We start from the raw sequence: 27,338 nt of genomic DNA, 5'->3' as shown, positions 1-27,338 counted from the left end.
TTGTAGCCAAATAAATGTAAAACATACTTTACTGATTAGAGATCTTACATTTCAACACTTGAGTTAATGGGATTCAATGTCAATCCCGTTTCTCTTGTTTCACCACCGTATTTTTATGATTATTTAATATTCGGATATTTATTAATACTGTCTACCGATTGAGGGTTGGGTTTCTTATTAAGCCAAAAATCTGAAATTATAAAAACAAATTAATTGGCATGTAACAAATAAGCTGTTTATGGCTGGGGTCATCATTGGTAATCAGGTTAAGAAATTTTCTTTTATTATTAAGTAAAACGGTAGACAAAAAAATTACCATATAAAAACAACTTTATTAACTAAACATATTTGTACATTTGTAACTCCTTTATGAAACTTAAGGAACGGAAAATGTTCCCTTAAAAAGCATTTCTCCATTCTCATTGCTCTTTTTACACACCTAGTCACATTTGACTTCTTTTTACGACTATTCATGGTAAAACTACATCACAACATTTAGAGAAGAAATTCAAAATTAAAAAAAAAAAAAAACCTTTATAAATACCTTTACTTACAAAAATTAGTCGGACTTTAAATTGTTTTATCATATTAACTATCTCTTTTTGTAACAGTTTTCAAGGTATTTAAAACAAAATTGACATTTTTTCCTTGGAGAAAATAATTATTTCAAAATTATCGTACACTTGAGCCACATGATAAATACATATCTGGCAAATAATGTAAAGAAAAAAAAACAATGTTTTTGATTTTATGCGTTGCTAACAATGTTAACTATCCCTTCTTACTAAACATTTTTATCACGAAGGTATTCCTACTGATACAATCTCTTCTTTTACATACTAGTTCTTTTCTTTAACTTTGATAATAATATATATTTTGTTTTATTTCCAAGCCTGATAAGTACACTTGTCTAGCATATAAACTATTAAACATTCAAAATCCAACTAGAATTTAGTATATACTGTAGAGACAAGTTATTTATTTTTTAAAAATGAATAATGAATATATTCCATCGTCTTATCTAAGCACCTAAAGTTAACATCAAAAAACTACAACTGTTGCAGGGCTCGGGAGGAATGGAGTTGAACAAAACAAAGAAAAAGGAGGAACAAAAACTTACATTTTCCTGGCAGTAAAAAAAGATGATCATCACTTCTTAAAAAAATCACAATTTGTTAAATAAAAATATTATCTGATACAATGTTAATCACTGTTCTATCACAGAATAAATAAACAAAACGTTTAATACATAAATAATGCTGGCCTTAGACAGAAGCAAAACCAAAAATTTCATTTAATTAATAACAAAAGCAATGATTTATCATATTGTTAATTGATAGAATAAATTTAATTAGCAAGAAAAATAACTTCGGTCTTCATAGAGGTTAAACAACGACTTTTGCATTTTCATTTAACATAAATTTTTAACTGCTTAAGGCCCATACATAAGCATAAATGCTTGTGTACCAAACATACCAAAAAACAAAAACAAAATATTACTCAAAGTAAATGTTCACCCAAGAAAAGAAATAAAATGTTTTCATCTGTAATACTCTTGACATTCATTCTTATCATTCACACCAACAAAATGACTTGGACTTTTTTTTTTATTTCCTCCAGGGAGAACTTATTCTATTTAAGAATCAGGTACGCTAAAAAGAAAACTGTGGAAAAAGGCAAAAATATATTGCTTTTGTACTGTACTTTTTCTATTTTTAGTTTTATTACCCAATATAGTGTTTTCACTCTGTCATTTATTTATTATGAAGGCACTTTTCGATATATTTATTTTAATTTATATTTCCCAAAAATCTAGTCCCCAAATTTCCGCCCTAGAGGATTATAAAAAAAATAATAATAAACTAATACATAACATGATATCACTTTTAATCATCTATTTACCTTCTTTTGATATAAAAACTGAAAATTCTCACATTCTATGTCTTATCACAATTCCACAAACTTTACAGTTAAATTAATTTCAAAAAGAAAAGTGCGGAGTTTTTGAATTTAACATCCTTTCCGATAATTTATAGCTTCAATATTGTAATATGTACATTTAGTATAATTTAACATTAATACATTATAAGAAAAATACCCTTAACCGTAATTATAAAACTATGACTTCAAAGAAAATAACTGAAACCCTAAATTTAAAGAGTTCATGAGTTGTCAAATACAAAAGTTTATATGTAAGAAAATCGTTGACTTAAAAAGTTAGCTTTTTGGTATTCGGAACGAGCAAAGTCTTAATTCTGGTAAAGATGAATTACACGCCGCTCGTTCCGCCCATTCACCAATTACACACTCCCAACTGATGAACCCATGGAAGAACTTCCTTGATGTGTCGACGCTTGGTCTGCAAGTAGATTCTTGCAGATCGGGACTACTTTCACTCTATAGAATTTGTATCCCTTAGGAACTTTGTAACGATTGGTATCCTAAGATACAAATTAACATTTTAGGCAAATTTTTACAAACTAGAGTGTATATATAAAAGGTTATTGCTTAATTCTGTTAGAATCTAAAGTAAAGCTCACCTTCTTAGCCTGACAGTAATCTTTATGTACAACCTGCCCAATGCTATAGCTTATTCTCGGATCTGTGCCTGTCAAACATTAAAGATAAATTATAATTTGCCGAGTTTCGAACGTCATAATTTAATATTAACTAGACTTACATTCGAGACCGAGGGGTTTTATGCTGTCAGTATCTAGAAAATGGGGTTTTGAAGAATTTTGCAAGATATCATACGCCTGCCTGGTGTCATTCCAAAATACCAACACAGCTTCACCTTCAGCACAACTAGACATTTATACACGAATTATAATAATCAATTGTGCGTTAAACTGAAAACAGCAGGGAAAATATGAGAAACTTACGTTCCAGTGTGTATTTTCCCTTGTTCTATTAAATTATTTATGCTCTCCGACTGGGGGGAAAAAATAAATCAATTACCAACCAAAAATTCGTAATTAATAATTCATATTTCTTACAAAAGTTTTCTTTAATCGTCTATTTCTTCTAGGAGAACATTCAGGGCTTGTAGCTGCATCTTTACTACTACAGCTAGACATGGTATCACTGAATTTAATTTAAAAAATTTTAATCAACATTTTGAACAATTTCCAGTACGTTAGCTTAGTTCTTACAGTGTGACAATTGATGTGGACGGACTTGTGCTTCTAGGAGGAAAGCCTTTGCAAGAATTCAATTCCATCCTCAGCCTGGTATTTTCAACCTCTACTTCCCGAAGCCGACTGGCTAAGTTGTCAGTTGCTGGATTTTCATTATTCCTTTAAAAAGTGAATATTAATTAACTCTGATACAGATGAAAAAATCAATAATAATGACAAATGATCAATATGCCAGTCTTGCTATAATCCACGGAAGAAATGCCATCATCTTGCACAATTAAAGTATCTTGTTAAAAATTACTATCTTCTTCAAATATTTGCAGATATTTCATAATTTATCCTCAAAATTGGGAATTTTGAATCAAAATTAAAATTGTTTTTATAAGGTCATTTCACAATGTTATATGAACCCTCAGAGTTTTTGAGAAAAAAAAAAATTTGTAAGTAGATCAGGTTCAAATTCAGAACCGCTGGATTCAAACCCAGAGGCCATTACAGTGATGAGTTGTGTCAATGACTTAATTGTTGCGACCAATGACGTCTTTAAACATTACCTTTGTGTGCTATGTTTATCCATGTTCAAAGAGTGAAAATAGTTATGTAAACATTACATAAAATTACAATTAATTAAGGTTTTTAGTTGAGATAAAAAAGTCAATGGCACGAGCGGGATTCGAACCCACGATCTTCAGCTTGATACACCGCTGCTCTACCACTTGAGCTGTTGTGACCTCGATCCACTAGGACACTAACTTCCCTTCTCAACCCCACCTTTTGAATTTTCCCTCCTTTTTGCCATTTTTCAAATGTCGTGTAATCTATTTGATTCTCAGCGACATATGAAATGGCCACGGAGAGCTTTTAGTGAAGTATACTGCATTTTAAATTTTTTAAATTCAATAATTTTCGTGGTCCGCTTGACCAATTAATCTTTCAATTAATTAAGGTTTTTAGTTGAGATAAAAAAGTCAGTGTCATGACCGGGATGTATTTATAGTATTTGAATGGAAGAATAAAAGGATAAAGCGGGCTCAAGTGGTAGAGCAGCGGAGTATCAAGCCGAAGATCGTGGGTTCGAATCCCGCTTGTGCTATTGACTTTTTATCTCAACTAAAAACCTTAATTAATTGTAATAAATTAATTGGTCAAGCGGACCACGAAATTAGTGAATTACATAAAATAATGATAATATGGTATTGCAGTTGCTGAGTGGTTTAGCATGCCAGCACTATGCTGCATCTCCACTCGGAGACCCTGCAGACATGGTTTTGATTTCCACCATCGCTCCTCTAATTTTCACTACTGTGGCCAATCCTCCAACATCGAACGAATTGAATCCTTTACATCCAAAGTTCTCTGTCATATCCTCAAACATTCCCTTCTAGGTCACCAACCAAATGATCTATAAAGATCTTAAAATCCCATTAAAAAAAGATCTGATCCGAACTCATTTCTTCAATTTTCATTCTCAACTATCCCTCCACCTTAATCCACTAACCTAAACACTTTCCCAATGTCCCATCCTTATAATCCTCTATGCTGTCTAAAATGACGATGACCTTTTGTCTTAATCCTTCCAATTAAATAAAAGATTCACTAGTTTCATGGTCCGCTTGACCAATTAATATCTTACAATTAATTAAGGTTTTCAGTTGAGATAAAAAAGTCAATGGCACGAGCGGGATTCGAACCCACGATCTTCGGCTAGATACGCCGCTGCTCTACCACTTGAGCTATCGTGACCTTGATCCACTCGGGCACTAACTTCCCAACACTAACTTGTCGCCGAGAATCAAATAGATTACACATTTGAAAAATGTTAAAAAGGAGGGAACATTCAAAAGGTGTGGTTGAGATGGGAAGTTAGTGTCCGAGTGGATCGAGGTCACGATAGCTCAAGTGGTACAGCAGCGGCGTATCAAGCCGAAGATTGTGGGTTTGAATCCCGCTCGTGCCAATGACTTTTTTTATCTCAGCTGAAAACCTTAATTAATTGTTAAATAAAAGAGTTCCAGCAGTGGCTGATTTCTCTTCTTCATGCTGCCTCCTGGCCTGATAAATCTGCCAGTTTTTACAGATTTGTATATAATTATCTATACTATTTTCTCAATGTAGATATATTTTGCACAGATAGAAAAAAAAAGATTTCACTTAATAACTCAATGTATAACAGTAGAATAAAATTAATTACAAACCTTTTAATTACTGAAAATGAGTTGTGTTATCCCCATAATGATAAAATATACCTTTAAAAGACTCATGGCAACCCCAATCCCAATGATGTATTGCAACAAAATATTGTAAAAACAAAATTGTTAAAAAAAAACACGATTCCATGCTAAAAATGTACAATTTGTTAGATGTTAACCCACTAAATACCAAGAGGGTATTTTAAGTTTGAAATCTGCTCGACAGACCGATAGGTTTGAGGTAGCCTTTTTATTGAAGGGATGAATAATTACCCTTGTCAGGGCTAATTAACTAAATATAAACTTAGTTAATTAATCAAAATAAATAAATGAATACGTTTTAAAAATAATAATATGATTTATTGTTATAAAATAGACTGTAAACCTTAAGTTACAATCTTCCTGCCCTTCACCCTAACATTTACCATCGACCACATAAATTATACAATATGCTAATACAATTTACATAAAACAAATTTAGGAATGAATCCCACAATTTTGGAAAAGCTTTTCTGTGTTGGCAAGAAGCACTTTGTTAAACAAACAAAAATTTACTTTAAAAAAATAAAACAAAAAATTACTTTTTTTAAAAACACAGCTAACAAATGCATGATGAGAAAAATCAATAGTGACAATATACACAGATAAATATATAAAGTGCTTACGACAAATTAATATCGCTCAGTCTTGTTATAGTTTCTTGTTGTTTAGCACATTCAGCAACCAATGAGATTTCCCTTACTCTCATACTGTCGAGTAGCCTGTCTTTTTCTGCTGCAACTTGCCTAACAGCTTCGTTGAAAATAACCTGAGAAAAAAAGTATCGGTTTTTTAACGCTATTAAAAGGAATACGCAGTTAATAATTTTTTTTTTTAAATTAACCTGTTTATCACTATCTACTCGAATTTTAGCCTGGGCCAACTCCCTTTGCCAGTAAGATCTCTGTTCATTCAGAGCTTTTTCATGTTCCGCCAGCATTTTTTCCTTCAATTGGGAAACTATGGACTCGTGTTGTCCTCGTTCCATAATTTCTCGCTGTCAAAAGATAACAAGATATTAGTGAGAAATTTTCATTCGATTTCAAAATGTCAATCTTACCTCCATTTTATCTTCCTCTTCAATGTCATTGAAGGACTTTTCTATGCCCTGATTGTAATAGAGCCGGTACCGGCCTCGCAAGGCTTCTAGTTCGATATGATGGTTCACCTTAAGTTGCTCAACCACCGCCTTCCCGGCTACTCTCTCGGCCTCGAGGCGTTTCTCGGCTTCTTCTCTCAAAAGTCTCTCCCTTTCCTCAGAGTCTAGGGCATGTTTCAATCTCTGTTCTAGTTCGTATTTCTGTGAAATAACATTCTCCAACTCTATTTCTTTGTCCTTTAATGCCTGAAAACATACGTAGTCAAATACTTCTTTTCTTTTTTTTAATGGTAGATTACACTTACTTGTAAAAGTTTGTCATTGTGATCCTTGCTGGCAGATATTACTCTTTGTACAAGCGAATCAAGCTCTGATCTTTCACAAAGCACCCATTGTTTTAATTGGCCCATGTTACTGCGAAGTTCATTGAGAGCTTGTTCAACTGCGCCATTTATATTTTGTAACTGAGCTTTTAAATTTGACCGGAGATCATTCTAAAAACCGATTAGAATTATTTTTACTACTAACAAAAAGCCAAATACTTTTTATCATTCAAGAGATAAACAAATACTTGAACTTTATTTAGTTCGCCTGGGCTTTGACCGACTTTTTCAAACTCCTCTGTGTCTGTTTCTGATTCGAACCCTCTGAGAAAATACAAACATATTGAAAAAATGTAAAACACAGATAAACACCAATAAATACAAACCTATCACTGCTTATGGGATGGGTCGTGTTTGCAGACTGTGCTAACGAAAGACTATTTTCCGCCGGCTGTAGAAGAGCCGGATCTAGATTGCTACTGAGCCCAGCAGCAGAAACTGCTTGAACCTGTTTTTCCATTCGATAAATTTTATCATTAAGGAACTTTAATATAAATTTTTAACAAGACTAACTTACAATTCTATCCTCAATGCTAGGGACAGGCCCATTCGAGCCTTCTGTCTTTAAGTTGGTTATAGAACGATTAAGAAAAAACTGGGTTATTGTATTGAGATCAGGTATTGAAAGCGAAAGAGCCAAGTCTGGAAGTTCAGATCGAAGCCTATCGACATCATCAATGGAAAGCTGAAAGGCAAATAGTTTTAATTAGAACCTCAAAAAAGAAAAATCTAACACAAATTACTTTTCTTTCTTATAAATTATTATGACTATGAAAGTATATTAGGGTAATAAACTAAGGTAAAGGTTTTAAAATTACTTTCTTAATTTTTGATCTGTCGTCAGTTTGAATTTTTCAATCATTTATCAATAAAATAGTTTTTTATTACATTTAGTATGGTATAATTTATTACTTTAAACTTTTTCGCTAAAATACAATTTGAAATTTTGACAAAAAGGTTTTTTTATTTATGTTATTTATGACTCAGAAGAATTAACCTCCGGAAAATGAGAGAATGTCAGAAGAAGACAAACATTACTTCAACATTTTGTGATTGGGTGTGTGCGTACGTTTTTTCGCTTTTCAGAATAACGTGAACTTTCAAAATATAAACTTTGAATAAAACTAAAAATTAAAATTTTTATTTTTAATCCAAAACAATTTCTTTCATTTTCTGTAAAATACTGCATTACAAGCAGAAATATCCTCTTTTTGTAAAAGTCTGATCACAGACGAGAAGAAATTGAAGATCAAAAGTCCAATTTTTCAGAGTTTTCATTCAAAAATTCTCTACCTCTCTACCTCTAAGGCCTAGTACGCACTGGGATTCTTTGAGTCGACTCTTTGAATCTTCGGAGAGTCTCGGCTGCGTCTAGTATGAGTCCGGGCTGCCCTGACTCATTGTTGCGATGAATCTGGTGTGTTGCGGGCTAGCATTATCGAACTCTTTTGAATCCCATCCGATGTGGGATTCTTTGACTCAATGTTGCACAACATTTGCCGACGTGAATCGGAACAAGCGCTCTTGCTTCATTTGTTTAGTTGACGTTCTAGTGGGTGTTTTCTTGAAGATTTTGATATTGTCTTGTATTAAAGGTATGTTGTGGAGTACCAAGTTGACTTTACAGTTTATTGAAGACATACATTCCCATCGGTGTTTGTGGGGATGTATCATTCACGGAATACAGAAATCGGGAATTGAAAAGCCAAACATTGAACGGTTTAACCCAAAAAGTCAGTGTTTCCGTCGCCGAAATTGAAAAAAAAAAATGCACACTTTAAAATGAAGTTTTTTAATGCACTTCCAATTGGATGTACTATGTACAATGCAAAAAATAGCAAGGGAAATTCCTGAGAGCTAGTTTCCCCGTCATTTTCGCAGGCACTGATGAATGTGAACTGAATCTTGGTCTGGACATTGTTCTTTGTCGTGGAGCAGAGTCGGGGCTGCATCGCAACAATGAATCTACGCAGCCCCGACTCTACCCCGCAACATGAATCGATTCAAAGAATCTCAGTGCGTACTAGGCTTAAGTAGTAGAGAGACCATGGAGGCCAAGTTGTTAGGGCAACCAACTCATATTTGCCAGGCTAGCGATCCTGGGTTTAATTCCTGGCACAGCCCAATTTTAATACAGAATAGTATGAAAGAAATATTGTAAAGTTGTTTGACCCCCTCGTCTGCGACATCCAACATTGGTTGAATGTCAAGTCCTCCTGTTTGACATGAATTACTTTTTTACTTTAAAAGGTTGTCTAGGGAGCGAAACAAGTAAAAATCAGAAGGGGTCAAGGTATAAGAGTTTGGAAGGCATTTGTTCCCAGCGTAACTCGTCGATTTTACTCTGAGTCAGTGAAGTGAGTGCAGCTGTGGGACCCTCGGCATTGTTATGGTGAAACGTGATGTTACATCCATTCCCCAGGGCTGGAAGTTTTTTCCTTCAATGCTAGCTCAAGATTATCCCCCTAGCTGCCTAGGACATTACAAGGTGGGGGGGTCTTATTGGTCAAAAAAGTTTGATGAGGGCACCTATTGGCCCTGAACCCTTTTTGTTGCATACCAAGCTGCCAAAAACATGGATCCATTAGGCAATGGGTTAAACATAAGTTTGTTCAATGGAATGTCACCCAGGACAGAGGCATGCAAAAAAGTTTATCAAACGGAAACTAACAGCAGAACTATTAAATCTAGGACATGCTAGGACTAGCATAATAGTTGGACTCGGACATATATAGATTCGAAGTGGCAGAAACAAGCCTGTGCAGATATTGCGAAGAAGTAAAACGCGGAACATGTCCTCTGTTGGTGCGATGGCCTATATAGGCTGAGATTCCTAATCCTGAGGACACACAGAAGCAAGGTCTGATAAAAAGCCTTAAGCTTAACAATGAACTCTGGATTGAGAAAAAAAATGAGATGCTCAATAGATTAATACTGGTCATGGTGCACAGATCATAAATAGGCTGGCTGATACAGAATCTAATCTAATCTAAGGGAGGGTCCTGCTTTTGACGTCAATGGCGGTGTTTTGTTTGATTTATTAACAGTCCTTGTGCAGGATTCCCTTCTCATCCCCAGTGACCAAATAGGAAATAAACCGTTCTGATTTATTCCTATTGAGTTGTGAAACGCAACAAGCCTCGTGGTCTTCGTCGTTCCTGAGGGTAATTCATGGGAACCAATTAATCAAATTTCACAACTTAACCCAGAGATCGTATTCTTATTTATCATTGTACTATGTGCCGAAATCTCTCTGATAGCTCTGCTACAGTTAATTCGTCCTTATCCTGCAACACCACGAATAAGTCTTTTAAACTTGTTAGTAGTTGCTCAATGAGGCTGGTCTTTGACGTAATAATATTTCAGTTTCTTCCAAAATTCCACATAAATTTTGACAGGCATCTCCTGCTCTATGCCCGAGATCAAACTTGTACAGAAAGACTGCCTCAAATGAATTTTATCTGTTTTCATGTCGTGAGCATCCTATTCTATACAGACATTACTCCTTTCTTAATAATATCTTTAAATCAGGGTTTTTTCACCCTAGAGTTAATAGGGGTAAAAGGTAATAGTCAAAATTTGAAAAAACACTCACTCGATATTGATGTACACTGTCGTTAATCAAAAATTTTCTACTTTGTAGGGACCAGCTTAAAAACACAAGTGTTATTTTTCACTGTGCCCTCTGTAAATTCCCATTTGATTTAGTCATTCCCGTAAGTAGAAAACAATAGCTCTATGAAATCCACCATAAACGGGAACGACAGTGAAAGCAAAAGAAACCAAAACTTCAATCAACTTACTTTTGGCAACTCGGAGTCAAAAAGTGGAGGAGCCTGAGTGGCAAAAGGTGGTGGGGAATCTTCAAGGCCAGGAAAGAGCGATGATAGGAAGTGACCTTCGAACTGGTTTTGAAAATTTTTCCTCCTTGCCACTTCCTCAGAGTGAACTGCGCAGAGTTGACACGCCAAATCATTTGCCCACTGAAAATGTGTTTATTGAGTTTTACTGTTCCATTTTTTCCATATCTTAAAAAATTCATATCTAATATACTTACGACTAGAAAAGCTTGAGAGAAAGCCCGCCTGCGGACAACCTCAGCAACTGCAGTCAAATAAACATTGGGGGCAAGGTGAATCTGGGATAAAACTTCTAACTGCCTGCGTAGCCTCTTTATGTTCTCATGGTACATAACTAATTTCATATCTAGCTCGCTGATTCTGCTCTCAACAAACATAACCCACCTGAAAAGATATTGTAGACTCGGAAAATTTAAAGTACTGTAATATGTTTCATCCTAGTTTAAGAGAAAATTTCATCAAAATAAAACTAATTGAAAAAATTTTCTTTCTAAGTCACTGATTGAGAAATGACTTTTAGTGCATGGGTTTTTTTTTTTAACTTACTTCAGTCTATGGTACAAATTTGTTGACAACTCCTGTTTTGCTTTAATACACCTCCTTCTGATGTCCCTGAGCTGGTGATGATTCCTAAGCATAACTACTAGTTGTCGCTTGTGGGAATTGCAAAGATCAGGAAGAATGCTAGTGTCTCCTATATTCGCCGCCCTTGCTTGGTTCAGTAAAAATGCCTACCAAAATTATAATACATGAAATTTAATAATTAAAAAACAATTAATTAAACTTTTCATACTTGTGCCAAATCAGTCTGTTCCTGAACTATCTTTTTAGTTTCCACACGAAGTTGCTCCAGCCCGTAAAGCCTGTCTCCAAGGCCTTTGATCTCCCGAAGCTCACTGGTTTGTGCAGCATCAAGGGCCGATCTCACTTCAGCCTTAAGCCCCTCGAGAATTTTTTCATCAAACTAAAAAAAAAATTTTAAAAAATAAATATAAGAAAAACTAATATTACAACAACAAATTGTAATAATGCAAATTAAATTACCTGATCTAAGCCCTTTTTGCACTGTTCTGATACTTGGTCGAGGCTAGACTGACTGTCTTTCGATGAAATCCACTGCAAGAGGGTTTGTGGCCCAGATGCAGATGTCGTTGATGACGATGATGCCTCGAGTTCGTCTTTTTCCATAAGTGCCGGAAGAACGGGAATCTTGGACAACGTACCCACATCGTTGTTGAAACTGTCTAAAATGTTCATATATTGATCCCTTGTTTCAAGATGTTGTTTGAAGCTCTGCTCAAAGTTTTCACTCCTCGCTTTGAATGCGACTGTGATGTCATCGAGGTTGGCAATCACAGCGGCCCAGCCTGAAATAATAACGTAAGTATGTACTAAAAACTTTGACATATAATAAACTTGTTGACTAGGACCTGTAAATTGAAATTTTTCTTTTATTTTAAATTTCTATTGAATTACTGGCTTGAAAAATACTTAATATTTTATGTGTACCATTTTTTAAAATGCCTTGACATTAAATTAAACATTTTTAAATCAAGACTTTAGAATAATTAATCACATTTTATCGAAGATGAAAGATTAGAAAAATTAGCAAGGAAGGATAAGAAGGATAAAAGATATCTTAATTTTAACTTAATTATTTTAACCTGTTGATATTATTGACCTAAGCACCCTGAAAAAATGTGCCATCATAATACCAAGCCCTGACCCAGAATGCAAAAAATAATTTATTTAGTGATAAGACACAGACATAATACAAACAAGCCATTTAAAAAAAATAATAATAAAAATAAAAAAAATCAGTTTATCTTTACTTGAATGATAATTTTTTTGGCATGATATCGAGGTTGGCAATCACAGTGGCCCAGCCTGAAATAATATTGTAATTATGTACTAAAAACTTTGACATTATAATAAACGTGTTGACTAGGACATATAAACTGAAATTTTCTTTTTATTTACATTTCTAGTGGCCTACTGACTTGAAAAATACTTATTATTTTTGTGTACCATTTTCTAAAATGCCCCTGACATTAAATTAAACATTTTTAAATCAAAACTTTAGAATAATTAATCACATTTTATCGAAGATGAACGATTAGAAAATTTAGCAAGGGAGGATAAGAAGGATAAAAGGTATCTTAATTTTAACTTAATATATTTAATACACTTTAATAATACCTAGTTTATATAATACCTTAATATAATACCTAGTTGATATTATTGACCCAAGCACCCTGAAAAAATGTGCCATCATAATACAAAGCCCTGACCCAGAATGCAAAAATTAATTTATTTAGTGATGTCGCAGACATAATACAAACAAGCCGTTAAAAAAAAAAGTTTATCTCTACTTGAATGATAATTTTTGGGATGGTTCTATTGACCTACCATCCACAATAATAATTTTTGATGAGTATTACCTTGCTGTTGCATATGCTGGTCATGTACAAGCTTCTCACACACTTTGGCCTGGTATCTGGCTAACTCGCAAAACTGCTGAGCTAATTGCGAGCGAACGGCGACTGTCTGCTTAGAAGGGGCTAAGTTGAGCGACTGGTCAACCTCATCCTTCAAATCCGGATCTGAAACATCGTTTAACAATGCTTTACAATCTGTCAATGAATTATTAATATAAATCTATCTGGATGCACTCTGTTGAAAGTTTCGAAATAACAACTTTCATGAGTAAATTAGAAAAGACTTATTTTAGAAAGTGGTTCACTTACTTTATTAATGATTGTTATTAATTTATTAGGCTATATTGTGCAAGGAGGATAAATTACCGAATTTTTAAAAGAAAATAATAGGGAAAGTTGAACTGTTGCTAGACCTTTATTGAAATATGGAATTAAAATGCGACTATGGCTCACTATTTCCTCAATTTCACTTTTTTTTTAATTAAATACATGCAAAGTGAACTTATGGATTTTTTTAACCAATAATGAACATTTTATATTGAATAATCACAAAAAATGCATATTTTCAAAAGAAATTCATCGTGGTGTAAAGTAAGTTATTAAAAGCCAAACTGAATAATTGTATAAAATTTAAAACTATCTTTTGTTGTTGATGAATTGACATAGAAATTTGAAAACCAACATTATCGAATCAATTCCTATATTAATTACAATGGAAACACAATAAAAGCCTATTAACTTAATTTTATTGGGCATCATAGATTTTAAAAAATCAGAGATAAAATTTTGAAAGGAAAAAATTGCTCAGGGTCAAAAAATTAGTTTATCACACTATGCTTTATCACACTTTATCACTAAATGCAATATACTCAGTACAAAAAAAATAAATTGGTTATTACATTTTACGATGAAACTTAATAAAAAGGAAAATATAGTATTTCATAGACTGCCTGATTAAAGTTTTTTTCATTATTTTTGTTAAGTTTTACGTTTGTATTGTTTCCCAAGGAACAGATTAATTTTTAACTTTGCTATTTTTGGTTAAAAACAAACAATCCTCAAACAAAATCAACTGAATGATACTGAAATGTATCAATACAAAAGTCATTTAATTTTAAAGTAAAAAATTTTCATAAAATTTACCAAGGCGATCAAATTTTACAAATGTTTTTACCAAACAAAATTGTAGTTTATCAAAACAACATTCAACACGAATGAAATAAAAATGTATAATCCTGGCAGATAGCTTTAAAATATATTATAAAATTAATTATGTATTTTTTTTAATCAAACAACTATGACAATTGGAAGGGAACACAATCAAATTACTCCGTTTTGAATTAATGTTGTATAAATTAGTGTGAACAAACGGGCTCGTTTAATCATTTAAGGTGAACCACTTGTTTTAGACAGCCTATGGTTTAATTTAATACTTGATAACAGCATGGCCTTGTGATCTACTCGTCTACTAAATGCCCGGTTGAATCACTAACAACTGGTTACATATCAAAAATGCTTAAAACAGCGAAAAATATCGTTTTAAAACTCAAAATCATAATCACCATAAAACTCAAAATAATTTTATATTTTTTCGGGCTAGTATTTCATTTACTTAAGTTAGGATGTGTTTGAACTAATAAAGACCTGTCTAAAATGTGTAAAAAGCTGATGGGTCTTATTAGTTCCAACACATACTCACTAAAGTAAACAAAACAATAATCAATTTTATTTGCCATCTTAGTTCACTATAACTAGATCAAAATAATATTTATATTTTTTCATCGGGGCTTTGTAATATTAACTAATTTTTACTTATCTTTGGCGATTACTTTTTTTTTTTTTTTCAAGAAGAAAAAAATGAAAATGATGAAATCCAATGCAGACAGGGTGTCACCACAGGATCTTATCAAAGATAAGGAAATACAACGAGTAAAAGCGTGGGGAAGAAATCAACTTAACCTTGAGACGGGCACACATTGCATAAATTTCAAACAATACATCTCGCCTTTAAGTCTAATTAATACGATTTCATCACTTACCAACACCGTAGTCTATGCTCGGGCAAGGAGGTGTTGTGCTTTCTATGCTTGACTTGCTGAAAAGGAATATCGGGTTGGTGTCGGTCCCAGCCGAATAAGAGCATACTCTCACATTTGGCTCTAGACATTCTCCACCGCTCACAAGAAGGACCTGTTTGTCGACGGCAATACCGCATGTTCTTTGAATCGCCTCTTTTAGCTGTCCGACGCTGAAAATTAAATTTTTGCAATTAAGGCTTTTTTATTATTTTCTCTCTGAGCATCCTTCAATGAGATGCAAGCAAGTTTGAATGTGAAAAACGAACTAACTTTCCTCTCCTCCTGTTAAATTTTCTTATTCTTTTATATTTTATTTGATTATTTTAAATATTAGTTGTACTTAAATAGCAATCACTCAATCAGCTTTTTTTTTAATCTAACATACAACATTATCCCATGATGAAAGATCTATTGACCTATATAGTTACAAACTATGACCATTTTACAATAATTTCACAACTTTTTATCTTTCTTTTCCTCAAGTCTCCATTTTTTCTTTAGTAAAGAATGGCAAAAGTAAAATAAAAATTCACCATAAAACATAAACATTGTTTAAAATGTAAAATCAGCTTGGGCAGAGGTTATTTTTGAATGATATAAAGTAAAAATCTTGCTAAGCATTAAAGTAATTAAGTAAAAAAACTAAGAGCCACAGGACAGCGTGTATAGGCAGACCTCTACTCTTCGTGCATCTTTTACACCAATGGCAACCATGCTTTCTTCTGATCCCAATCTTTGACCCATTTGGACATATGGACTAGAACAATGGGGCACCGCTAAACCGACCAATATCCATCGAATTCAGTTCTTCCAATCCAAAGTCCACAGTATCATAGTCAACGCTCCCTCCTACTATGGTTCTAATACCACCCTCCAGAGACCTCAAAATATCATTTGTAAATAAATTACTCCCCACCAAATTTTCCGTATTCTACGAAAAACTATCCACTCAGCCCAATATAACTCCGACATAATACCATCAAGGACTAAAGGAGAGATGACCATGGGAACTCCTTTCCAAGGACTAGCCCTTGAATTAAGTTAGGAGAGCAATAAAGGTTGCTAATTCCCATCAAGTCATTTACTGTGTCAATGCAATTTGTAAATGTATCATATCTACATATTGTATTTTAATGTTCAGATAGTAATTTATTTTAAAGAGAGGAAAAAGACAATGCATGTACATTGTTATAATTGTATGAAGTATTATAATTAATTAAGGTTTTTAGTTGAGATAAAAAAGTCAATGGCACAGGCGGGATTCGAACCCACGATCTTCGGCTTGATACGCCTCAACCGCACCTTTTGAATTTTCCCTCCTTTTTGCCATTTTTGAGATGGGAAGTTGGTGTCCGAGTGGATCAAGGTCACGATAGCTCAAGTGGTAGAGCAGCGGCATATCAAGCCGAAGATCGTGGGTTCGAATCCCGCTCGTGCCATTGACTTTTTTATCTCAACTAAAAGCCTTAATTAATTATAATATATTAATTGGTCAAGCAGACCACGAAATTAGTGAATGTATGAAGTATGTTCTTTATATACCTATAGATATATTATTAGAATTTTTTTTTTTAAATCATCAATAGCTAATAACTCCTAAAATTTAGTGTTGAAGCCTGACTGGATATTTAATATTTATTTTTAACCACAAGATAAAACTGAAAATTACTTATTAGCAAATAATTATTGTTAGTAATTAAATATAAGCAGTAAAAAGTTTTTATTTGTAATAAAATTGTGGGTTCGTGCATTGTATATTATTAAAATCATAAGTCTATAAGGTTGGGTTTTAAGTCTCAGTACTTCTTATAATATTGCTCGCATCTAACTTTTGTAAGTATTTTAAAAAAAATTGAGGCAACCATTTTGAAAATCATCAGAGTAAAAATAGTCTTATTTTAGCTGCATAGGTTTGGATATTTTAGTTGAAGCTCTACAGGTTCATCGCCTCAAAAATATTTCACAATGTTATACCTAAGTAGATATAATTATAAAAAAAATTGTTAATTCATAAATCATTGTTAACATTACTGTCATTGAATGAATGGTAGTTCATTATTTAATAAATTTTACATAAGAGAGTTTGAGGTCAGATAAAAAAATGAAATTAAAAAGACCCGAGGAAACGATTAATTTTACTTCAGCAGTATTTTTAAAGCTTGGCAAAACAAGGCTGTTTAGTTATGAAAAAGGTGATTCAACTGTAAATAAAGCCAACATGTGAACTGTGCATGTAGGATTAAGGAAGGGATAAAGAACACAAGAGGGGGTGTCTGGACTTCAAAGTGGGGAATGGCCGGAGGCTAAATCCAGAAGTGGAAGATGGAAAATTTTCGACAGTTACAATTGGAATACTGTATAAACAGTCTTAATAAACTATTTCTAACCCCCCAGTTACAATTTGGCCTTCAAATTTCATTTCATACGCTGAGATCAGCAAAAAATAAAAAATTGTTTTAACAGAGTTTGCCGAATAATGTAATTGTCTGGTATTGAAACACAAACGGAAGAAATACATTCAGATTTTACAAATAGATTACTTTTGGCTGCAAAGCTTATACAACTGTTCAGTCGGGCAGTTTATTAAGACAATTATACGATGAAAATAAGGATAGCAAAATAGTGAATAAGGAGATTACACGATTGATTTTGGCTTATTTTACATATACTCTAACAACAAAAAGAGACAATTTACTGTGAGTTTTAATAAACGGCTCTCCCTAATCTGAATTTCAGTATTCCGAACATTCCAGTAAAAAGTAAAAAAATTTAACTGAGAATTGTAAAGAAACATTATTTAGGGGGAAAGGAGTGACAGCAAGATTGAGTGAGTGAGTGAGTTAGTCAATGAGTGAGAGCGAGAGAGAGTGAGTAAGAGAGGCCAAGATATATAAAAAGAGAGTGTGAGTGAGTGAATGAGTGAATGAGTAAAAGAGAGAGAGATAGATTGATTGATAGATAGATAGATAGATAGAGTTAGTGAGAGAGTGAGTAAGAGTGTGAGTGAGTGAATGAGTAAGATACAGAAAGATAGATTGATAGATAGAGTGAGTGAGTGATCAAAGACTAAGACCAGCTTAGAATAAACAAATTTTCGCAAATATCTTTTGTTAAGTGAATCCCTCACCTCCTTTCGCTACTAACAAATGAAATATTCCATCAGCTATATTTTTTTAGGCTAAGTATAATAGTATTTAGTATATATACTTTAATAAGTATTTTTGCATTTTTGCACGCACGCATGTGCACCACACACACACTTCCTTCCACATTTTTCAGTTCATTACAGAGAGAGCACTATAGCTGTTTATCAATAGAATATTATGAAAAAGACAATAGTGTTAGTAAGTAACTAAGTTTATACTATTTTGAAATTTTTACAATTGAATATAACAAATTAGAACCAATGCGCCACATTTAAATTTCAATAAATCATTTTTATAAGTATTACCGTATGTAACGATAGATAGACAATATAATTAAAATTAAAGCGGAACCTTATTGCTTCCATATAATCATTCAAATGTTAGAAACAAAATCAAGCTGTAATAAAAGTGTACCTAATGGAAAACAATTGTGTGGCTAAATAAAAAGAAATTGAGTTGTATTTTCCTTATTCACATAAAAGGCTAATCTCATTTCGCTGGAAAAAATTAATCAATCCAACCTATTTTCAAAGCTTTAAAAGCCGATATTTAGTTAACTAAATGGATTTAATTTATTTAACCTTGGAGTGAAAAGCATTTCCTTTACTGATTATGCAGAAATTAACATAACCATTTCCTTCATTAAGAAAGCAAGGATAAAAACAATTTAATACGTATAATGGTCTATTTCTAAAATTGAAAATTCAATCAACTCACTTTTCAAGGGCGAGGTTGATGTCGAATGTCATCATCGTCCCCGTGTCTACGTGGAATATGAACAACATCTTTCCGTCTTCTTGGGCCCACTTGTACACAAACTAGACGTGCGTGATATTCTATTTACGAGCTACTCAAGCTCGTTTTTCTTGTCAATCTAACATTTTAAAACCCTGCCTCCTTTCTCCTCCTTATTCCGCTACCTAAAACAAAAATAAATACAGTGTTAGTACGGGAAATAGAAAATAATAAATGTAGACTTATTCAACAGATGAAGATTTTGCATTTAGATCCAACATGGAATCTTGAATTTTAATGAAAGGGTTTCTAGGTCATGTCACACAAAATATATTTCAATAAATCAGCCTAAGAATTTTGATGCCATTTCCTTCTTTATTAAGGTCAAGAGGTCAGGCAGTTTCTTTTTCAGCTCATTTTGGAGTAGTACGTAATATTCATTTTTGAATTTGCATTTATTGTAATGATGGGCAATAATTGGTAATAATTTTGTGTCCACTGTTTAAATATGGAAACAGCTCAAAGATATCTTAAATTCAAACCCACTTGGTCCTGTGGTCATCCCCGACTACCATATACAACTTTCATGGAGATAAAAATAATCACTACAAGGCTTCAAAAACAAAATCTTTATTTGCCTTTAGATAAAATAAAAATGATTATACTCAAAAAATATTAGCTCATTTAATCAGCCTCCAGCAAGTGCTGAAATATCAGGTTAGTCTAATATGTATTATTATTTCCAAATGACAGCAATGATTACAAAAACTAGCCTCAAGAATTTGAAAATATGAGCATAATGATTTTTGAATATCAATCGACAAAACATGTTAAAATTAAAGAATGTAACCTATTAAAATGAATCTATTTTAATGACAAATAGTGAAATTATGACAAGCATAAAATTTGCATCTTACAGCCAGCATAACCGCAAAGAAATAAATAAAAACAAAGATGACGCCGAGGAACACTTCTTGGCAATGAACCCAACAGGAAATGACTGTATAGCACATGGCCTGGCCAAGGTGAGTTTTAATAATATGAGAAAAACAAGAAAATGGAACAAAGAGTAACACTAGAATGTATTGCTTTCTTAATGTTTTATGTAAAATCGAACAATAAAAGATACTCCTGATTAAAGAGTAAGAGGATAAAATGGTATTTTTCACATTTACCAATGTAGTTACAATACAATTTTTATTTAGAAATCGTGAGATGCGGTCTGGTGTGATATAGGTTTCAGAAAAACATTTTCTTTATCGTGTCAACGTTTCGATCTTCGAGATGGTCTCAATAAAGATCAAAACGTTGGCACGATAAAGAAAATGTTTTTCTGAAACCTACATCACACCAGACCGCATCTCACGATTTCTAAATAAATATCGATTAACGGCCACTAATCACCACACATTTTTACAATACAATAAAAGTTTTAAAAAAATATTTTTAAATAATATAATCAATTAATAACTGATTTTTTTAAGTGATTTAAAATAAGTAGAAGGCAATGTATTGCAATGGGTGAAAAGGATTTCCTGCGATTACTATCAAATAAGTTACCCAAGGAGGTCACCGTTGGAAAGGATTAAGATATCAAATAATAAAAATGAATATTAGTGAACAAACAAGTTTAAAAGAATTAAAAAATTTAAAAAACCTGTGGGAACAGAAGTTCTGCGCAAAAAGGCCATTAGAAGGTAAATCAGCGATTCTGATAGTAAAAAATGTCTTCTTCACAACGCTTTAAGAAAATTGTTCATAAAAATGAGCTGATTGTATTAAAACAGTTATAAGGAAATCCTACAAGATGTTAATACCTTAGGCAATTAATTAGTATTCTTCTTGTTATTAGTATTATTCTTGCGAATCAGTGCTTTTAACTAAACTAAAAAAACAACTAATTCTTTTTAGAATATACTGGTTTTATGAAAAACATACTAAGGATTTTACTGCACTATACAGGTTATATAAAATAGATGTCAATGTAATATTAACAATCACTAGTAAAATGCTGATTCTCTAGGCATTTCTGTGGAACACATTTAAATCTTGTAGGATCTATTACTACCACTACTTCCTGGGTACTACCCTCAATCTTGTGTTTTAACCTGCACGATTGCATCTCAAGTAAATCATATTTGTTTGTCATTTTATGTACAGAAGAAATATGTATTTTTGTGGAGTTTTAGCCTGTTTTTAAAGTTTGCCAAAAATATGCCATCGACCTTTCATGTAGGATAATCAATAATAATACAAAACAAAACAATCCTGTTTCCATCCTTTTTTTTTGTGTGTGTGTGTACATTTAGTTAGTTGTGTTTAAAATAATCTGAAAAGGCTAAAACTTTCAGTGACGAAAAAATGATATTTCATCTAATATAACACATGGCATGTAGATTCATATCTTATATACAGGGTACTTATACAGGGTACTTGCAAGCCAATTCTATTAAATCATTCATGCTACTATTGCAATATTACTTTTTAACTGATTGAGAGATACAGAAAAAAAACTAGGTGTAACAAAACACTAAGTTTGGTCAAAAAAGAGTTTGTGGTAATAAAATAAAAATAAAAAAAATTTCTTGTCGGTTTCTTTTTTTTTATGAAGAACAGATACAATCAATTATTTTGTAATAAATTGTACATGTCTCGAAGCAGCCTTGCTTCCCCTTCAGCATACAAAAATCTTTATAATTAAGGCACATCTGAATTATTATGAAGGTTTTTGTAGGATGAAGCGAAAACAAGGCTGCTTCAAAATATAAACAACATATAAAAACAAAATAAAAACTGGTTGTACCTGATCTTTATAAAAAGAAACCAAGAAGATCTTTAAACAGAATCAACCTTTTTATTAAAACCAACTTAAAACAAAGTTGATTTTAAAAATTAATTGATTTTGAACACATTTAATAAATTAATTAACAATATATACTTAATTATTATTGGCTGGCAGACTGAAGCCCATGCCTATGCATTAAAAATTTGTAAATATTGTATTTGACTGAAAAAAGCTAATAAAACACTATTATTATTATTACTTAAATATTGTTTACAATAAAGGAAGTGTATTTGAAATAAGGACAGTTGAATATTTTATGTTTATTCTTCATTCCCTAAAATGAGGATGAAAAGGTTCCAGGTCAAACTTTGGGGATCTACCATTTTCCATTAGTCTTCTTTACCTGATAATGCTTACAAATCCCCCTAATACTGGAGTTTTAAGAATTTAGAGCATTCAATGTAAGGAATAGAAAATGTAACAAATCAACAAACAGCTTGAACATAATTTTATAAATAAATGTATTTTGAATGCAATGATCCAGATTTCGTTAGGACGCATTTTAGGTCAAATCACAACCTTGATTGTTAAAGTTAAAAGCAATTGTCTATATTTAACCCTGCCCTAGGCCCAAAATTGCAACAGGCATACTAAACTTTACACGCTTCCCCACCCCCAATTGAACTGCTTCTTATTAATATTAGAGGAAAACATGCTAAATCAGAAACCATAATTTTACCATTTCTTCTTATTGGCATAAAAGCTATTGGCTTACAGATTCAAACAATGAGCGATAAAAGAAATAACTTATATTCAAATAATAATTTTAAAAAATCAAAACGATTTTGCTAAATGTGATTAATCAACAATAACAAAAACTTGATTAGCAATTATCAATTTGGGTTGATAAAGCAAGTGAGAAAATTGCTATCTACAATCATAAGTATGACTAATTATTTTGGTACAGTTATTAATTTAATAATCTTGTCTTTTTTTAAAACAAAAACAAGATTCTAAGTATTTTATACGAATTTTTTGTTATATTTTTTAATCGATTTTGTGGATGTAGCAACCTCTTCTTTTCATCCTTGAGAAGTAAACTTGTTTATAAAAATAAGTTTAAAAGATAATCCATTCTCTACCGCCGACCGTGAGAGGAAAAAGGTCGAGAAACTTGCACAAGGCGAAGTTTTACTTATAATTTGATACAGGCTTTTTTTTATTATTATAATTAAAACAGAAACGGAATAAATCGTTAATACCGTCGATTATGAACGCCACGGTGTATTTTTATTTTTTTTTCCAATAAGTAAAAAAAAAAAAGAGGATGGAAATAGTTCTTTTTGTTAGCCACTTTGCCTTTGTTTCTCTCGTCGTGAATTCGATACCAGTTTGGATCAAATTAAAAAGAAGAAGGTGGGTCTTCGAAAGTAAAAAAAAAGTAAAGAAGTTTGGAGGAAAAAAGAGTAAAAAACAAACAGAGGTAGTTGAAATAATGAAAAGACGAAGGTCATCGGTGTTGAAATGAAACTGGGAGTCGGACCCCAGCTGATCCACCAAAACAAAGACGCCAATAAGCAATCCGTCCGTTCGTTCAAAATTCCCGTTTTGACATGCTCGGATGCGTCGACGATTAAAAATAAAACGTTTATCTTGTTAAAAATGAGAATATCTTACCTTTTCAATCGTCTAAATATAGATCGCATACGTTAAAGGGGCTCATGACAAAAGTCGCCGAATTGTCTGTCAAACTTCAGCTGATCCCCGAGATCGGAGCAGGCGCACAAGAAACCAAAACAATAATAAAAATCACCCCGACGGATCCGAAGGAAAAAAATTAAAATAGATTTTATATCGAATTATACTCCGTTTGGGAACGAGGTGTGACGCTGTCGAGTAGTGACGACGAAATAAAACGTTTTGCCGAGTGAGAAGGCTTTCCTTTCCAAGTGCGTCCCTACCTCGCCCAACTGCGTTTCTAGTACCAATCGCCAAAAATATTGGCAAAAGGCGAGACTGGACGGGAAGTCGGGGATGGTGGGGGCGTAGCGGGTGGGAGTCGGGTCGCTGGCCGGGTGGGGGCCGAGGTCAGGTGCGACCGCCGCCTAACTTCGAAATTTCGCCAAGCCTGCGCAAATGCCAGGACGACGACGGATAATCTTTCTTTTTCTAGAGGCGAGATTAAAAAAAAACGGCACGTGCATCCATAAAAAGAAGAAACTAGACTAATACTAATTCCCCGTTCTACTGATAGGACTAAACCTCAACAAACTACCCACAAAGATTGGCATCAAATCAATGCATCACACGGACAATAAAATCATCAACTGCCATAAAAAACATTACTTACCGTGTATTAAACCTACCTCCAACATTTATTAAAGGAAAAGACATTCAAGCTCCAAAAACAATCAAATTGGATAGGGATTAAACATTTTGCGTATACAACAATAATAGGTAAAATTGGACACCCATTCTTAGAAATAGAGATTGACTATATTCCCGGAATCCTATGCCTCAATAATCTGGTGGTCTAAAGTTCAACAACGGCATTAGAAATACTGCTAAACCTACATCCATTGGAAAAATTTATTCAGGATATTCGGGCACCAAAAACTATCAAATTGGATGGGGATTAACTTTTTGGGTATACAAAAATAATAAATAAAATTGGACACCCATTCTTAGAAACGGAGATTGACTATATTCCCGGAATCCTACGCCCAAAATATGAGCAATAGGACTCAGGAAGTGCACATTGGTCTTTCAAGCAGAAATACATACTTGTCCTTTAGAAAACCTTAAAGTGGCTATACTGACCAAACAAATGATGATAAGGCAGGTAGGTAAGCAGCTATTAAAGCATTATCATGTAAAATAGTCAATGACTGATCTAAAATCACCAAAACCTATATATATATAATCATATATTGAGTGCAAGGACAAAAAGGAATTTTAGGTTATGAAAAAGCAGACAAACTGGCCAGAGGAGGATCTACAAAACCATATATAAACCCTGAACCTATACTCTATGAAAAAAGAGATACAGATTACTCCATCACAGAATGAAGCCAAAAAAGCAAAAGGGGAAATGTACAAACTCTAGAGGTGCCAGACACAGGATGCTAATAAGAGAACTCATCAAAACTAACAAACTCATCGCTACAGTTAAAGAGGACTAAACTCAGAGAAGTGATAGGACTATAAATTGATCACTGGCATCTGAGAAAACATCTGCATACCATGGTTATATTCAATTCCCCATTTATAGGTTATGGAATGATGAGGAAGAAACAGCAACCCATATCATTTTCAAATGCGAAGCTACTGCTCAATAGAGGCATAACCTGGGATACCAAAAACCAGAGAAAGGAATCAACAACAGTAAATGACCTAATACTTCTTAAGAAAAGGATTGAATCAATTGCATTGAACTAAGGAACTAGGAAAAACAAAATAAGCCAGAAGGGTGCAGTAATTTGGGAACATAAAAAACCCCACTTCCCAGTCTCCATATTCATCTTCATCTTCATCATCATCATCATATGACCCAGAAACAAGCAATATGGTTCTATATATGCAACATTAGGCAAGGAAAAGCTCATATAAACATCAACAGGAAAAGCTCAAGAAACAAATAAATTAGAAGGATACAAAACATTTCAGGAATACAATAAAATCAAAATAAAATTCTCTACAACAGGGACTGAGTTTTATGAGGCTGGAAGCATCTTTTGCAATAACCCCCAAAGTTTTAACAGATTAAAAGTGAAAAAAGAAAGTGAAACATTATTTATTTTCCACCAATCTTGAAGAGCAATCTACAAGAGAGAGATTGGTGTGTAGTTTCAAAAATAGAAGAAAGTCTTTTTGCACATTTCATGATATTTGAAAATGGCATAACATATTATATAAACATATGTGAAAAGGTCAATGGAAGAATATTAACTGCCCCTTCAAACCTTAATTGGATTAGTAAAATAATAGCCATAGACACACTGAATATGGCGAAATGATAAAATGCATCTGACAGACTACCCCATTAATGAGGATAAGAAAACAGATTAGTAACGGCCAAATTGCATTTCATCACCCCACAGACAAGGAGAAATATCACAATTAACCCCAAAGTCATTAGGATGCCCAATTCCTATTCTGGGACCTGGAAAAACAACAAAACTTGTTACAAAAATAACAGACAATTTAATTGTTTCTGATCCTCCATGCATATTGCCTCTTTGTCGTCCTAAGTACTGAAAATTGTGAAATATTAAAACATGTCTGAAGACGAAGGTGGCGAGGAGACAATCGTACTGCAGGCACATAATCACACAAACAACTCTTCTTTATCAACTTTGTTCCTAATTCCAGTGCATTTGATTGTACTTAAGGATTAACATCCTTCCTACAACACAAAACCTAAATTGAAAATTACAGAGAGCATATTTTATTTTCTAACTTCAGAAAGAAAGGATAGTGCATTTTGCTTTTCTATTCTTTACTTCCTAGTTTTATATAACAGATCTAGTGTCTATTAGTGTTTGGATAAAAGGGCACGTGAATTCACAAACAAAAGAATATTTTTTTAGTCAATAAAAAAAGGTGATTAATCTTATCTCTAGCTTCTTTTTTCAAAGTTGCCCAGTTGCCAAGCTTTCTTCCAACAAGAATTTTCTGTTTTCTATCTTCTGACTAAATCCTAAAAAATGATGAATGTTCATATTATATTATTTGAAAATGAAGGCATGAAAGCCTATATTTGATTAGGTTTTTCTCCTTGTCTTACCCACTTGAGTTAAATTCACCCTTATCAAAACCTCCAATAAATTAAAGCTATAAAACAGCTATGTCGACTGACTTAAATTCTTAAATTTAACAACTCTTCAAGATCGTAAAGAAAGCCAAGATCTCATTGAAACCTATAAAATTCTTCCAAATGAATACGACCCTTCTCCACTTTTCTCACTGCATACATCCTCAATAATTCGTGGACATAGCATGAAACTTCAAAAACAGCGCTACCAAAAATTATTTGAAATCTTGACAGTCATTTTTAATTAAAAACACTGTTCTCTAACATTATTTTTTAAATTCATTTAGTATATTTTATTAGAATTTTATTGTGAACTTTAGTTATGATACCTAAATATTATATTACTTGTAAACTGCTATTTATCTACAAGGATTTTATTTGTAAATTTTATACACTTGTAATTAATTGTATTGTTTGTTTCATAACACGTTAAGTGTTTATTGGCATCATTGTTTACTCATTTAACAATTAATAAAATAATAAATAATAAATTCGAACACAGACAAGAAAAATTAAACTAAAACGTACGTACATACCCATTACACAAAGATTATTGAAGTAAAGTATTGCGCGCGTTTGTCAAATTTTAACTGGATTGTAAACAGTTAAACAGTTCAATGCACCTTTTGGATCTGA

General features: G+C 32.9%; 1 protein-coding gene across 4 annotated transcripts; it reads right to left on the bottom strand.

The window, feature by feature from the left end:
• Nucleotides 1–103: 103 nt before the first annotated feature.
• LOC106673155 (RB1-inducible coiled-coil protein 1) lies at nucleotides 104–27,338 on the bottom strand. Of its 4 annotated transcripts, none has more exons than XM_014405170.2 (22): nucleotides 23,567–23,895; nucleotides 19,087–19,289; nucleotides 15,185–15,393; nucleotides 13,149–13,310; nucleotides 11,752–12,074; nucleotides 11,501–11,671; nucleotides 11,254–11,438; nucleotides 10,905–11,091; nucleotides 10,651–10,830; nucleotides 7,365–7,532; nucleotides 7,174–7,295; nucleotides 7,036–7,111; nucleotides 6,770–6,958; nucleotides 6,426–6,710; nucleotides 6,210–6,362; nucleotides 5,992–6,134; nucleotides 3,153–3,296; nucleotides 2,997–3,084; nucleotides 2,883–2,932; nucleotides 2,681–2,805; nucleotides 2,541–2,608; nucleotides 104–190 (listed from the first exon to the last, which is right to left on the bottom strand). In XM_014405170.2, the coding sequence occupies exons 2-22, from the start codon at nucleotides 19,152–19,154 to the stop codon at nucleotides 152–154; spliced, it is 3,135 nt and encodes a 1,044-aa protein (XP_014260656.1). In that variant the 5' UTR covers nucleotides 19,155–19,289; nucleotides 23,567–23,895; the 3' UTR covers nucleotides 104–151. The 4 variants fall into 4 exon arrangements, with proteins under 4 accessions (XP_014260656.1, XP_014260653.1, XP_014260655.1 ...); XM_014405167.1 differs by lacking the exons at nucleotides 104–190; nucleotides 23,567–23,895 and adding exons at nucleotides 313–2,441; nucleotides 27,239–27,338; XM_014405169.2 differs by lacking the exons at nucleotides 104–190; nucleotides 23,567–23,895 and adding exons at nucleotides 313–2,441; nucleotides 27,235–27,313.

This window comes from Cimex lectularius, unplaced genomic scaffold (genome assembly GCF_000648675.2).
Source record: "Cimex lectularius strain Harlan isolate CLEC.00 unplaced genomic scaffold, Clec_2.1 scaffold321, whole genome shotgun sequence".
Lineage (NCBI taxonomy): Eukaryota > Metazoa > Arthropoda > Insecta > Hemiptera > Cimicidae > Cimex > Cimex lectularius.
Note: the sequence above shows the minus strand (reverse complement) of the source record. Positions and strands in the feature narration are given on the sequence as shown.

Coding starts and splice junctions, on each gene's coding strand:
- LOC106673155 (XM_014405167.1), bottom strand. CDS start 19,154: ATGTTGTTCATATTCCACGTAGACACGGGGACGATGATGACATTCGAC. Junction 15,394..19,086: donor ATCAACCTCGCCCTTGAAAA/GTGAGTTGATTG, acceptor TTTAATTTTCAG/CGTCGGACAGCTAAAAGAGG. Junction 6,135..6,209: donor GAGTAGATAGTGATAAACAG/GTTAATTTAAAA, acceptor TTTTTTTCTCAG/GTTATTTTCAACGAAGCTGT.